This window comes from Schistocerca americana, chromosome 8, assembly GCF_021461395.2.
Source record: "Schistocerca americana isolate TAMUIC-IGC-003095 chromosome 8, iqSchAmer2.1, whole genome shotgun sequence".
In the NCBI taxonomy this organism is placed as follows: domain Eukaryota; kingdom Metazoa; phylum Arthropoda; class Insecta; order Orthoptera; family Acrididae; genus Schistocerca; species Schistocerca americana.
In genome coordinates this window covers 346408845-346425374 of record NC_060126.1, presented here as the reverse complement: position 1 = coordinate 346425374, position 16530 = coordinate 346408845, and the positions used below count along the sequence as shown (strand labels likewise).

Below are 16530 nucleotides of genomic sequence, written 5' to 3'. Positions count from 1 at the left end.
TCCCAGTGACAACACTGATGTAGTTGACAAAGGGTTGAGTACATTACCCAGCATGTGTGATCTCTTGTGAGTCGACTGGACCAGCAGGGTACAGCCATACAGCAGTGTGGGAATGGATCCACCCACATCTTTCAGTTTTCTCCCTAGATTTCTCATCACACAGTCCAACAGATAGGTAACTTCCCATCTAGCATTCACATCAAATCCTGAAACATTGTTTTGTGTACTAAATATGCTGTTCAATACCTCCCTCACATCACATGGCTCTGTCTATTTATATATATTTTTAAAAAAAAGTATAGGATTTACATCAGATAGAATTAAAAAGTGTCTGTATATGAAACTTTAATAAACAGAGATAAATGCAATGAAAAATGAACTAATAAGGTGATACATACAGATATACTGAGATACTATTTCTAACTAATTTTAAAGCACAAAACATAATTGTATAGTTGTATGAACCTCCAAACATAGTGTTTCATAAATTTAACTCAATCAATAGATAAGACAGAACTTTAGAAATCTCATGATCTTACATACTACATTCCTGATAAACAAAACACAATTATGTAGTTGTATAATCTGCAAATATAGTGTATATTTTCTTCCAGACTAGGGATCATTACGCATTCATGCTCATAGGTTTTGTCCTCTATACTAAAACTTAACAGTACTTGAGATTTTACAAATTTGCTTTGCATACCAGAAGCTCCTCTTATCTATATACGTACAATGGGCATTTCCACAGAATTCTTACTGTATTTGATCGTGTTTCTAAATTGTTCGTATATACCACAAATTGGGCTTCCTGTATCAATCAAACAGTTCCCTTCCCACTGATCAGACTTAATCTAAGGACACCCAAAATCTGAATCATTTGCTCTGTTATCAGACACTTCATGCAAAATATTACTTTCGATTTCATCAAGTGCTACATCCACACTGTCTTTACAGGGTTTTATCAACTTCGCTGATATCATAACATTACTTTGATTACTCATGTTGGCAGGTAAAGATTGAATATAATGAATGGATTCCGTGATACAACTAACATCACTTGTTACAGAACAAACACAAAATATATTATTGTCAAAATTACACATCCTGCTTAGATCTTCTTTCACTTCATTCCACCAATTTGGATACAAATTCTGACTAACCATAGCTAACTTATTCCAGAATGCACGTTTATCTATGTTGTCATCAATCTGGTCCCAAACAAACTTCAAAAAGTTTTCACCTTTATTCTCTAGGCTCACAGATAACTCACCTTTACTGTTTGGATCATTACTCTGCGTGACATTAATGAAAAACTGTTTTTACTGGACTGGTATTCCATGACTTTCACTTACAATGTCACATACATCACTTACCTTACCTGTCTTGTCAACATCATTCACAAATAACTCTGAAACTTCATTAAATTCCACAAATACCTGTTACCCATCATCATCATATTTCTCCAAAATTACTTCATCAACAACATCACTAACATTTCAAGTCTCATCTCCATCAAAGTCACTTACCTCACCTACATTCATTTGCAGCAAGTCACCAGTCTAAGACTTACCAACCTCAGTTATTTCACATCTCTCATTCACATCTACATCAAAAATAACATCTAGTTCAGATCCAGTACAGTCATCACCTGATTTACATACATCAGTAACACTGCTTTCCAACCAAGAGAAGAAATCATTAGTAAATACTACATCAAAATTCTCACTGCTCTCACATTCTGGTTTGTGATTAGTACCTACTTAACCATAATTAAACATAGTATCCCAAGACTTTAGATCAAAACATAAATGAGAAATCTGATATTCCTCATGTTCAGTTTCGGATACATGTGCCACATCATTAAGGACCTCCATTGAGGCAAACTTCCATTTCTTGAGTAGTTACTTCTATGATTGTTTGTCCTATTAAAATGCCATGGTTATCTCCATTATTCCTATCCTGCTGATGTTCAAAATTTCTGTCTCTATTAACACTTTGATTCTGTTTCTGTAATTATTCCCATTGTGATTTCTATCATTCTGATTATTATGGTACCTACTTCTTTCTACTGAGCTATCCAGCCTGTCAACATATTGCAAAAATTGTTCAAGACAATCGTCAGGTCCATGTACTAAATACCACTGCAACCTTTCTGGTAGTCTCCTTTTAAGTGCATCAGACAAGGTCATTTTGGCGAATGGTTTGTCAAGGTGTGTTAATTTTTTAAGTTGATTCTTACAAAACTCTTTCAAAGTACCGTCCCTACTCTTACAATTAGGACCATTCAAAAATTCACTTTTGATTCTCCCCTGTTCAGCTTCCAACCAAATTTTATTTTAAAAAACTTTTTTCTGAATTTTGATATGTTTCCCACTGACTTAAATTTGAATGTACCCATGATAGAGCTTTGCCTTCAAGAAATCTTTTAACAAATTTAATTTTTTGATTGTCATTCATGACTGGCACAAAACTATCTCTACAGGAATGCAGAAAATCCACTGGATGTAAATTGTCTGATGGAAAACTATTGATAGGAGTGTTGGACCACACGACACCATTGTTTGTGCACAATCTTTGGTTTACATGAATTTCTTGAAACGCTGGAATTTTTTTAGCTATAACAGTTACATTAATTTGCATTTTTTTTTTTCAACATTACATTTTTTTTTGGTTTAAACTAGTGAAGTTTTACGCAGTTTTTTCCTCTACAGCCTTCTGTTCAATTCTGATCTCATCAATATTCTTCGATTGTCTTGCTGATTCAACTATGTACTCATTTTCCAAAACAATAAATTTATTTTTTAAAATATCAACTTTTTCATTCACACTTTTTAACCCCTCTGACAACCCATTTTTTAGCTCTGAAACTTGGTCCATTTGCTCTTGTACCCTGTCCATTTTACTGTTGTTTTCAGTTCTTATTTCAGTTAACTGATCATTAACTGGACTAAATTTGCTATTGTTATCTGCCTTCATTTCCTATAGTTTTGCCAAAATTAACTGCAAAATATCAGTTTTTACTGTTTCTTTGCTGAGTACGATTCCACTTAGCTCAGACATGTCATGACTGGATCCTACAGCTTTCACTTCTACCTAGTGTCTACCCTCGTCTCTATTCATTTTGTTTACAAGCACATGAGTCCACAAACAAATTAACTCCACAAATAGTTTGTACTTATCTTTCCTTTTTGTAAAGTGCTCTTTCATTCGATCCGGTCCATCGTTGGCGGTAGTACATCATCACTGTTGATACTATTTACTTTGTTGGGCAGCCCTTGGTCTTCTTTCTTCATGTGATCAGAAATCCATTCATACATTAACTGCAAATGGCGCAAATCACTCTCCCTTCTTCTGAAACAGACAAAACTTCATTATTAGTCAATTGATCCCAGACCACACCACTATGTGTAATCTCTCACTGCCACAATTTGTTGTTGTCACTGTCTTTATAGTTAACTGTTTTAATAAGTTTTGAGAGGAGTAAGATTGGCAATAAACTTTGTACTTACCTTCCTTTCGTGTAGTTGGCTCCAGTTCTTCACGTCTAGGACCTGATTCTTGAAGCTGAAATTTCCATATTTTAGGATCTCAAGGTTCCAATTGACTTAATTAACTTTGAACTAAGCCTGTGCAATTACTTTTGTTTTCATGATAATTTAGTGTCTCACGTTTTTCTATATCACACTGTCTTTTGAATTTTCACATTAACAAAGCTGAAATATTATTTTTCCCAAATAAAATAACACATCCGGTCACATCAGAGGCATGCCAACTACTGCTTCACTCTGTGTTAAGAACAATATTCCAAAGGGTGTACAGATTCTCTTGACAAATAAATTCCTATTAATTTAGAAATGAATCTGGAAATAAACATAATAAACAGTATAAGGTAACATAATTAATAATATAAAGTTTAAAGTGTGCCAAATATTTAATAATTTCAAATGTTTCTAAAAAAATAATTTTAACTATTCATTCAGAGCTAGTGCATATCAATTATAACAAAGAAAAGAAAGTAATTTCTTTTTATAGATTTTAGTTTTAAACGTAACACATTGTGTGTGAAATCATATGAATTTTTTTAGAGAAACAGCTGAGATAATGTTAACCTGTTCAAAATTCATATATGTTTGTGGTATCAGCTACTTCTGTTGAGGAAAAGAATGGTAGAGGGAGGTGTCCCTTTACAGGCTACGGTTGATATATAAAACATTTTCCCAGTGTTATATCTCTGTGTGTGGAAGACACTTTTGGAAGTAAAATGATAACTGCAGTCAGAGACAAAACATCAGATTGCAGTTTTATGTATCAACCATAGGCTCTCAGCCCAGAAGTTTTAACTGAAGTTAACCCCAGCCACAGGCACCTACATTGTAAGATATGATTTCATTTTGTGCTTGAAGTTGATACATTAAATTTTTTATGTCACTGGGCAGATGAGCAAACATTTTTTTTGGTTGAATACCTCACCTGTCTACAGACTGTGATTGATTGTTGATAGTAAATTTCATAAGAGCATAATACTGTGAGGCTGTTGGCAGTGTGCCCAACTGTTAGAGGTTGTAGAGTGGACACCAAATTTATCCTCGTCTCATGCTTCTGTGCAACAAACACATTATTTCTCGATGATGAGCTATGCTAGAATATGATGACATAAAACATTAGTAAATGAAAATATGAAAAGTAAGTCAACTTTCTGACATTTTCAGCTCAAAATCTGACATTATCTATAAAGCAAAAGTTGCAGACTTTGGACATTAAAGATGATCTGTGACTTCTGAGATCTAATTCAGGTTCTTCTCAATATGAACACTTCAGAATGGAAAATGCAGGATGGATTAATGACAGTATTATGAAAAGAATAGTTGCTACCAACCATATAACAGAGACACTGAGTTGCACACAGGCACAACAAAAAGACAGACCTTCATCAGAATTAAGCACCACACAGGCATTAAAGAGACTGTGGACATGTGTGTGTGAGCTGCGTTTATGTGAGTGTGTGTGTGTTTGTATGTTGTCTAATTCTGATGAAAGCCTGTTTGTCCAAAAGCTTTGTCTGATATACTTTTTGTTGTACTCATCTGCAATTCAGCATCCCTGCTGTATGGTGAGTAGCAACTATCCTTTTTATTGTCATTAAACACTTAAGAAATTAGAATACACTGCTTCATTTATTGATTTACACATGAGCATTATTTCTAATGGTGTAACTGGGCCATGTGCAGTATTTCATTGCATGTTGATAAATTCTGTCTGTGCTTGGGCCCACAGACTCAGTATGCAGGCCCACCTCCCCTTTGAATGTGAATGCAATATTTCGGCTTCTGAAAGAGTAAACAGCTACAAAAAATTGACAGCTTTATGCAATAATTGATTGTTAGCTTTCTTCTGTCAGTGTTTCGGTTTATTTCATCAGTGAAGCTAGACATTTGTCTTTGCAGTCTGCAAAATTGCCTTCTTGATAGGAGAAAGAATTGAAATTATGGAAGCATGTGTGAAAACAAGTTTGATTAAGGAAACTAGCAAAAGCCAACCTCGGGGAAGATCAGTTTGGATTCCGTAGAAATGTTGGAACATGTGAGGCAATACTGACCCTATGACTTATCTTAGAAGAAAGATTAAGGAAAGGCAAACATACGTTTCTAGCATTTGTAGACTTAGAGAAAGCTTTTGACAGTGTTGACTGGAATACTCTCTTTCAAATTCTGAAGGTGGCAGGGGTAAAATACAGGGAGCGAAAGGCTATTTACAATTTGTACAGAAACCAGTGTGCAGTTGTAAGAGTCGAGGGCATGAAAGGGAAACAGTGGTTGGGAAGGTAGTGAGACAGGGTTGTAGCCTCTCCCCGGTGCTATTCAATCTGTATATTGAGCAAGCAGTAAAGGAAACAAAAGAAAAGTTCAGAGTAGGTATTAAAATCCATGGAGAAGAAATAAAAACTTTGAGGTTCGCCGATGACGTTGTAATTCTGTCAGAAACAGCAAAAGACTTGGAAGAGCAGTTGAACGGAGTGGACAGTGTCTTGAAAGGAGGGTATAAGATGAACGTCATCAAAATCAAAACAAGGATAATGGAATGTAGTCGAATTAAGTCGGATGATGCTGAGGGAATTAGATTAGGAAATGAGACACTTGAAGTAGTAAAGGAGTTTTGCTATTTGGGGAGCAAAATAACTGATGATGGTTGAAGTAGAGAGGATATAAAATGTAGACTGGCAATGGCAAGGAAAGCGTTTCTGAAGAAGGGAAATTTGTTAACATCGAGTATTGATTTAAGTGTTAGGAAGTCGTTTCTGATAGTATTTGTATTGAGTGTAGCCATGTATGGAAGTGAAACGTGGACGATAAATAGTTTAGACAAGAAGAGAATAGAAGCTTTTGAAATGCTGAAGATTAGATGGGTAGATCACGTAACTAATGAGGAGGTATTGAATAGAATTGGGCAGAAGAGGAGTTTGTGGTTAGAAGAAGGGATCGGTTGGTAGGACATGTTCTGAGGCATCAAGGGATCGCCAATTTAGTACTGGAGGGTAGCGTGGAGGGTAAAAATCGTAGAGGGAGACCAAGAGATGAATACACCAATTTAGTACTGGAGGGTAGCGTGGAGGGTAAAAATCGTAGAGGGAGACCAAGAGATGAATACACTAAGCAGATTCAGAAGGATGTAGGCTGTAGTAGGTACTGGGAGATGAAGAAGCTTGCACGGGATAGAGTAGCATGGAGAGCTGCATCAAACCAGTCTCAGGACTGAAGACCACAACAACAACAACAAATGCCTTTGAGAGGATTTGAGAAGGTACAATAAAAATTTGTTAGGAGAAACAGCTAAAAACACTTACAGCTAATATATCAATGAAAATAATATTTTTGAAAATTCCTGTATATAAAAGTCGATGTTGTGACTGACTGACTGATTCATCATTGCCCAGCCCAAACCATTGACGATATAGACTTGAAATTTCCAGAGGGTGTTGATCTTATACTGTAGATGTCATTTAATAACAGATTTTTCAAAATTCCATCCACAGGGGGTTGAAGTAGAGGCTGAAGGGTTTATTGAAAAATGTTGCTATTAAGGTAATTTTGAAAATGTTCGAGCATTTTTTGGAAATTTTAACCTTGTGGGAGTGAAATAGTGAATGAAAGCTGTTTTTGGAAATATATTGTTATTAAAGAACTATTAAAGTAGTTTTAAAGCTACATCTATGAACACTGGTATTTGATTTTTGGGGTACAAATAAAAAAAAAATTTGTGTTTCAGTGTTTTTGGAACTTGAACCTGTAATGGAATAAAATAGGGGATTTATGAAAATATTTTATTATGTATGCATTTTTAAAGCTATATCTATGAAAATTTCAATCTGGCTTCTCAGTTTGAAATGGGGGGAAAAAAAAGTGTATCACTGTTTTTGGAAATTCATCCTCTATGGGGGTGAAATGTGGGATGAAAGTTTTTATTGAAATATTTCATTGTGCAAGCTCTTCTGAAGCTAAATCTATAAAAATAATTTGTATTTTGCTTCTTTGTCAGAAATAAAAAATATACATCACTGTGTTTGGAAATTCAACCACTAAGGGAGAGAAAGGGGGGGGGGGGGGGGGGTGAAATATTTTATGAAAATATTTCATTGCGAAAGCATTTTGAAAGCTAAATCTTTGAAAATTGGGGTTTGGCTTCTCGATTGGAGATGAAAAACATGAGTGTTTCACTGTTTTTGGAAATTCAGCCCCTAAGGGGATGAAATAGGACCACACTGAATCACTGACTCATCATCGCCCAGCTGAAACTGCTAAGGATAGAAACCTGAAGTTCGGAGATGGTGTGAATCTTAAATCATAGGCATCGTTCAAGAAGGGATTGTCCAAAATTCCATTCCTAAGGGGGTTAAATAAGGGATGAAAGGCTTTTTGAAAGTATGTCACTATTAAGCCAATTTTGAATCTAGAACTACGAAAACTGGTATTTGGTTTCTCAGTCAGAAATAAAAAATATGTGTTTCAGAATTTTTGGAAATTCAACCACTAAGAGGGTAAAGTAGTGGGTGAAAGTTTTTTTTGAAAGTAAATCATTGCTAAAGAACTACTACAGTATTTTTAAAGCTACATCTATGAAAAGCAGTATTTGACTACTCAGTTAGAAATTTAAAATAATGTGTTTCAGTGTTTTTGCCAATTCATCCCCTAAAGGAGTGAAATAGCGGCCGAAACTTTTTCAGAAAATATTTCATTACATTAAAAAAGTTTTAGGCCTAAATCTGCGAAAATTGGTATTTTTCTTATCAGTTAGATATAAAGAAATATTCGTTAGGGAATGAAAGTTGCTATGGAAATATCTCCACAAGAATGCAAAAGGCATGATTAATAAAAAGTTTGGACTCCAGCTACCAGAATCACTTTTTGGTCAGAAGTACATTTGGAAAAGAGCATGCTTCTATGGCCTTAATTAGCTTGAAAAGCTTAGAAGGTGTTGCAGTTTGTCAGCATCATAAAAATTTGATTAAATAATAACAGAAAAATCTCTGCAGATCTACACTCTTCGCAGGTGAAGCAGCGGGCACTACGCTACCATAATCTAATTGGATGGATAAAAAAATCTACTCACTAGGCGGCTGCAGCAGGAGAAAACATTTGTAAAGGTTTAGGAAATTTGCATGCTTTTGGAGTCTGTGGTTCCTTCTGATAGAGGGGTTGGAAGGGAAACCCTACTGGTTTAACCGGCATGAGTTCAACATATGATCTTTTGTGTTTGTGAACCTGCTCCAGTCTACCATTTTCAGTGATTTGTGAGAGTAATTTCTGTGAACATTTCTCTTGGATGCAAGAAAATATTTATTTTTGATGGTAACTGGTTTTGATCATAAAATGACCATCTTCAGACCATATAAAAAGTGTGATCAAAAAGTAACAGGAATGTTTTAATTTTGTTGTTTTGAAACATCCGTTTTTTTTTTTTTTTTTTTTTTACCCATGTTTCTGATGACATTTGCATTTTCACCTGTTTTGAATTTTAGCTTATCATTGACACTTTAAAACATTATACGTGTTTTTGAGTGCTTGGCATATTTTTAGTTTAGAAAGAAATGGTTCAAGGAATTTGCATTAAATTTCACTGGAAAAATGGAATAAAGTGCAGCATCGCATTCTGAAGGTTGACTGTAGCTTTTGGTACGTCTACTTTGGGTAAGGAAAGAGTTTACAAGTAGTATAAACTCTTCAAAGAAAGGCGTGTAAGACATTGAAGATGATGAACAACCTGGATGCCCTAGAACATCAATTACCAATGACAGTGTGGAAGAAGTAAAGAAAATAGTTCTGGAAAATTGCTGAAACGCTATCAGAGAGGTTGCTGATGGCGTTGGCGTCTCTTTTTGCTCATGCCACCAATGTTTTCAGATGTTCTGGCAGCAGCAAAGTTTGTTTTGAAATTGTGGAATTCCAGCAAAAAGTGAAGTCATGTGGACATCACACTGGAATTTTTGAATGAATCTGGCAATGGTCCAGAACAAACATGGGTATACAGGTATGACGTCAAAAACAAGGCCAAGTCGTCTGAATGGACACTGCATGAAAAGCCAACACTGAAAAAAATTCTGCAAGTTATTCACATGTAAAGGTTCTTATTGCACTTTTATTCGATTACAGTGGGATAGAGCATCATGAGTTTTTGCCTTGTGCTTGTATGGACAGTAATGCATACTACCTGGAAGTTATGTGCTGTTTGCATGAAGCAGTCCGAAGAAAATGACCAGAATTTTGGCAGAACCACTTGTGGAAATTTTGTCACAGTAACGCTGCCACTCACACCTCAATGCTTGTTCATGATTTTTTTGGCAAAAAAGAAAGAAAGAATGAAAACTGTTATGTTGCCTCAGCTACCGTATTCACTGGACATGGCTCGCTGTGATTTCTTTCTATTCCCGAGGCTGAAGAGAACCATGAAAGGATGTTGTTTTGCGGTCATTGATGAGATAAACCGGAATCACTGAAGGATCCAAACACCGTAAGAAAAAGTGAGTTCCAGATATCTGTGGGGGAGGTTTCTTTGACGGTTACAAAGTTAATGTTGGTAAATAAATAAAGATTCCTTAAGAAAAACAAAAATTTCCATTATTTTTTTATCACGCCTTGTAAATCATTATGGTATGTGGTGTCAAGAAAGGAACAGGTATTTTTGCTCCATGAGCACTTGATGTTTATGGAGCCACAACACTGCCACCACCTACCATTGTGGTATAAAAGGTATAAAAATGATCGCTTTATGACCAAAACTGGTGACCATTACATATAAATATTTTATTGTGGTCAAGTAAGTTTTTAATCTGTTTTAAAGGTTGGTAAGAAATTGTGTCCTCTCTTTGTTTCTTTTGGTTTTTACTTATGTTTTACAGTAATCATTCACTCTTTGCCTTTTATGTGTTAAACCTCAACTTATGGAGATTAAATGGTTTCTTCTAGGTGAAGGAAAGGAAAGCAGTTTTTCCTACATGAGAAGCAGTGCTTGTGATGTGTAGCATGGAGACAACATTGTTGCAGCAATCTTTTCAGTCTTCATTGTGGAAGTTTTGTAAACAAAAGAGAGCTAGTCACTTGTTTCATATGTACATAGCGAGATGATGTTGAAGCTTTTACAGAACACACGAATGTGTATAAAACAAGATAATTTTTATGGTTTTTAAAGGCAATTTTATTCATGACCGTATATTTGTTTATAACTGTATCATCAAGTGAAACATGTGTTTTATCAATTGTTTTTACTGACACTATTTAATTTTTAAACCAGAGCACTTTTCTGAACACAGAATCAGTGAATAATAATTGTAGTGTATAATGGGTTCCCATTTTCAGTGCTTTTTTTTTTTTTAAGATATCACCTTAGAAGGATCTTAGAGCAATTTTTTTCATACTAAGTGTTGTCATATGACTGCAGTATGGTAACTACAGCAAATCTACTGTTATTAAATAATGAAATAATGGTTTTTCAATCTGTTGCTTGCTATAAAATCTATAAACTATGTTTATGACAGATAAATGTCAGTAAGCAGAAGTGCAATAAAAATTACTTAAATTACTTGAACGTTTGAGTTCTCCAAGACCAAACACTTATTCTATGCAAAAGGTATACAGACAAAAATGAGATACAAAGTGCCAAAAGGCACAAATATAAATCACACAATCACAGGAGATATAATGTACAGTGGAGCCGAGGAAGAGACAATAGTGTTCCTATTAAGTTAATGAAAGTGCTTTGAGGTGAAGTTGTCACATGAGGTCAGAATACAGTCTTTAAATGTTAACAAAGACTGAATGTACAAGCTCACTAGTAAGCTGAACAGAGCACAATTTTTTTATTCTGAAATTTCAGAATATGTTGTCAATCTTTGTCCATCGCCAATTATTTCGTGAATATGTCTACTGTACTTGTCATCAATGTAGCTTGCGATTTTCATGTACAATTTTTTGGCTATATTTTATAGCGTTTTTTAGAGATTTTACATTGTTGTAAATGCATATTTTTAGAAGAAGATACTGTATTTTTGTATTTATGCAATATATGTATAAAATGTGAGACTATATACAGAAGTGATTTATGAAGAATTGATAAACAGAAAATGGTAATACTATAATGTCTTTGTCTCGTGTTTATTGCGCTATTTCCTCCCAACAAATATTTCATTTATTCTCCTATGTTGTCTCCTATAAAACAGCAATTCCCAACCAGGGGCTAGTTATCCCAAGGGGTAAAATGAAATTTTAATTACAAATCAGTAACAAAACTAAATTGTTTCAAAAAATCAACATTACTTCATTTTTAGATGTGTAACTTATTGTAAAATTAAAGTTGTGGCTTCAGAAAAACCTTAATAGGCAACATCGTAAATGTAATTGTACTTGTTACTAGTTTCAAGCCATCTTCAGATCACAACAGAATACATTGATTACCATACAACTGCCAATGACAGGACACGTCGTAGTAATTTGTGTGAGTAGGGTCATTTATTACACAGTCCAATGGAGCAATTATGTAAATTATGCAATAATGCTGAGGGAATTAGATTAGGAAATGAGACACTTAAAGTGGTACAGGAGTTTTGCTATTTGGGGAACAAAATAACTGATGATGGTCGAAGTAGAGAGGATATCAAGTGTAGGTTGGCAATGGCAAGGGAAGCGTTTCTGAAGAAGAGAAATTTGTTGACAGTGAGTATAGATTTAAGTGTCAGGAAGTCATTTCTGAAAGTATTTGTATGGAGTGTAGCCATGTATGGAAGTGAAACATGGACGATAAATAGTTTAGACAAGAAGAGAATAGAAGCTTTCGAAACGTTGCTGCAGAAGAATGCTGAAGATTAGATGGGTAGATCACATAACTAATGAAGAAGTATTGAATAGGATTGGGGAGAAGAGAAGTTTATGGCACAACTTGACTAGAAGAAGGGATCGGCTGGTAGGACATGTGTTGAGGCATCAAGGGATGACCAATTTAGTCTTGGAGGGTAGCGTGGAGGGTAAAAAACGTAGAGGGAGACCAAGAGATGAATACACTAAGCAGATTCAGAAGGATGTAGGTTGCAGTAGATACTGGGAGATGAAGAAGCTTGCACAGGAGAGCTGCATCAAACCAGTCTCAGGACTGAAGACCACAATAATAATAATGCGTTAATAAAAGGTCCTCATAAATAATGCACACTGACAGAATCAGACAGTTCTCATATGTGGACAATGAGATCGTGTTTGCCTCATTCCGTTATTCTAAAGTAAAGTTGTAAACAGTGACACAACATTAACACAAGAGCTTGCTTATCCCCAAATTTGACCATGTCAGATAATAAGATAAATGTGCTAAGTCAGGTGACTGGAGGCAACAGAAAACTGCTTAAGTGAAAGCATAAAGTTTATTTCAACAAAAAGTGTTTATAGTTGAAAGTGACACCTAACAATGGAAGAATAAAAATATGTATAAAGCAAAGTTAGCACAAATGGTTAAAGTTAAAAGGAAACAGTTATAACCATACAAATCTGCAATGCACATAGGGACAAAGATTTAATTCTCACTAATGTGGAACAGCATCTCATTCTACAGTCCCTAACAGTCACTGCTTGTAACTTGACTTCATAATAACGTAATGTGGCAAGTATGCTCTATATGTCCACATATGAAGACTGCCTATTCTGTCAGTGGGCGTTACATATAACATTTTATTCGGGGACGTATGAGGTCTGTTCAAAAATTTCCTGAACATTTGTAATTTCATGCCAATAGCATGTTGTAGCGAAATGCAGTTGGCATCCCTGCACATGCCTGTGTTCAATGTGTAACTGCCAGAAGTTTCATTGTTGTATGCCTCTTATTGTTCAGTGCCATATTGAGTAGAATGTTATGTCGCACAGCTTGTGAATTAAGAGATGACAGAGTTAGAGCAATGCGTCCGCACTAAATTTTGCATGAAACTCAAGAAAACTTTTACAGAGGCACACCAAATGATGCAGGAAGCATACAGTGAACTTGACTATGGGTCAGGAAAGATTCTTCAAGACGAAACAAAGCTCATCAGGTCAGCTCAAATGCCAAAGCCGTGTTGATAGTTTTCCGTGACTTTGAAGGATTGTTTCACCATGAATTCATGCCTTAAGGATAAACTGTTGATCAGTGGTACTAACGGGATGTGTTGCAGTGCATGCAAGAAAATGTGATAAAGCCTGAAATGGCTATTGCATCATGGCTATTGCATCACGATAACACACCTGAACTTTCATCCCTGTTGGTGCATGACTATTGCACAAAAAACAAAATCATTGTGCTGCCTCATCCTCCATACTTTCCAGACCTGGCCTCGGTGGATATTTTCTTATTTTCAAAGCTGAAAACCACATTAAAAGGATGAAGAGTTGCAGAAGGTGAAATAAAAGAAAACTCGAAGACAGCTCTTCGCACAATTCAGCAAGAGGCTTACGAAGACTGCTTCTGGAAGTGGAAACGGCATCGGGAGTGGTGTATCGATTGTGGAGGAGAGTATTTCGAAGGAGGCCACACCCAATAGGTAAAAGGTAAGCGTAGAAATACTTTGTGGACATAGTTCCAGAATTTTCTGAACAGACCATGTATATCATTGTTCCATTGGATTGTGTAATAAATGATACTGTTCACATAAATTATGGCAGTGCACACTTATGTTTGACAGTTGTACGTGAATTAATGTATTTTGTTATGGTCAGAAGATGGCTTGTAGACAAGCCAAAATTAGCCCTGTAATCAGTAAAATTACATGTGCAATATTGTCTATTTAGTGTTTTTCTGAATCCACAGTTTCAACACAACAGATTTCTTATCTCCAAATTTGACTATATCAAATAATAAGATTTCATTTATTAGTCAGTCATTTGTTGGCCTACCAAGTCAATAGACACAAGCAGTGAATGCATTGTTGGTGTCTCCAGTTTCATTAACTTCTCAAAGTATTTTGTATTGTTAGATGAGAAACAAGCAAGTGAGGGAATTTTTTTTTCTATTCAAGTGCCAACTACTGAGTAAAAAATTGCTAATTTGTAGCACTGACTTTCATTTTCTATGCTGAGTTGACGTGGTGTTATAACTGTATAAGTTTCCTCCATATTTGTAGTTGCAGTGACACCAAACAGTAATCTTAAAACTATCACTGTAAATGATATACACAGTAACAGTCTCAAAATTGCTCCACAGTGAGGACAAAACTGAATGCTGCATGTCCTTCAAACTGGCTTTTCCTCTGCAGTATGAAAATTGCACACAGAGGTCTACAATTTCAAACATATTGGTTCCAGACTTTTGAAGTTGAAGAAATTTAGGGTGAGGAAAAACCTTATAGAAGTTTATGGATCTTATTTTGTTATTATATCGTCATTAACTTACAAAAGGAAAAATATTCACTTTTATCTCTTTACAAAGAGAGACTTTGCTTGCAATCAATGCTACAACGAATTTAACATCTGGTGATGCCTCAAAAGACAACACACAGTATGTGCTGCATACCGTTGTCTGTTAGCCCCGTTTTTATCATCATGCTTGTGCTTTGCAAGCTTCCCCCAAACCTTAATATGTACTGATTCATTGTTCAGAGTAATTGCCGAAATTCTTTGTAGCAGACTCTTTGCGACAGACTTTTTGCCTTGCCACACAAAGAAACATGTTCACTTCTAGGTTTGAGTCAAGAAAGGAAGGAAGCTGGAAGTTGGTTCACTTGTTGTGCTGTAGACGAAAATTCCTTTGTGTGAATGAAGCAAAGCTGCGTTCCTTGCAGAAGTAGTTTTTTTGGAAAATGTTTCATTTTTTGGATAGAAAGTTAAGAACTGCAGATATTGGATTTGCATGTTGTCAAACAATTGCAGGAAAACTATTTGGTAAAAATATTTGATTCTTTCACACTGCAGAGTGAAGTAGCTATCTTTTTGTCACCAGTCATAATTACCGTGACACTTTTAAGTTACTAACTCATTGCCTGTTGTTGCAACAAATTATAAATGTGATTGCTAATGTGAGAGAAGCAGAAACTGACCATCTGAAATTGTTGTCTCCTTTCAAAATAGTCCCAGTATTAAGAAATTTTCTGTAGTCACTGGCAAGGAATTTCTGAATCCTATTCCATTATTCATTTTTAAGGTGTAAAGATGATTGTGTCCATATCTTTCCCTTTTTAAGAAGCTCACAAATCCACCAATGGTTTTGAGCAGTGAAGCTACTTTTTGGTTGACGCACTTTAGGTTATACAGTGCTGCGTACAAAATGTAGCTATCGTATCAAAATAATTTTGTGTGGTGGTAAAAAGTGTGCACATTTTCCCCACCATTGGAGATTCATTTGCCAGTCATGTGTACAAGGGAGTAGAAAAAAATGGGATAACATTGCCGTGGACGGGGCATTTGTAGTATGCATTTCTGCCATTAGGTGTGCATAGCGCAGCTCATTGCCAATTCAGTGCCTCCTGTGTTGTTGGCCTATCTTGTTCTGTTTATCTGCAGGGATTAATTTTTGCTAGTGCTATTATGTTCTTGTTTCATTTTTAATGGTGGATAGTTTAAGTGAACAACGTGCAGCTGTAAAATTTTGTTTTCTTTTTGGTAAAAATGCTTCTCAAACTGTTTTAACACTGAAAACAGCTTATCAAGCTGATGCTACAGGAAAAACTCAAGTGTACAAGTGGTTTGCTCAATTTAAAAGTAACAACATGTCGGTTGATGAAAAACCTCATTCTGGACATCCATCAACTGCCTGAATCGACAAACATACCGAAAAAATTTGGAGCTTTTGTTCACAGACTATCAATAGACAAGTGATTAACTATCAGAGATTAGTGGGTTATCTTGGAGCTCGGTTGAGTGAATTTTAACAGAGGATTTGGGAATGAAAAGGGTTGCTGCCAAGTTTGTTCCTCGGGTTTCTGATGGACAGTCGAAACGAACATAGTTGAAACATATCATGCTTTGAGACAACAGCTCAAAGCTAATCCAGATTTTCTGTCAAAGGTCATTACTGGTGATGAGTCATGGTGCT

General features: G+C 35.6%; 1 protein-coding gene across 1 annotated transcript in view; it reads left to right on the top strand.

Annotated features, from left to right (window-relative positions):
- Nucleotides 1-11564, top strand: part of LOC124545453 — a 522016-nt gene extending 510452 nt beyond the window's left edge. Inside the window, exon 19 of the mRNA XM_047124378.1 lies at nt 10461-11564. Coding sequence (XP_046980334.1) covers nt 10461-10464 — 4 coding nt within the window. The 3' untranslated portion in view covers nt 10465-11564. The remainder of the gene's footprint in view (nt 1-10460) is intronic.
- The last annotated feature ends 4966 nt before the right edge of the window (nt 11565-16530 follow it).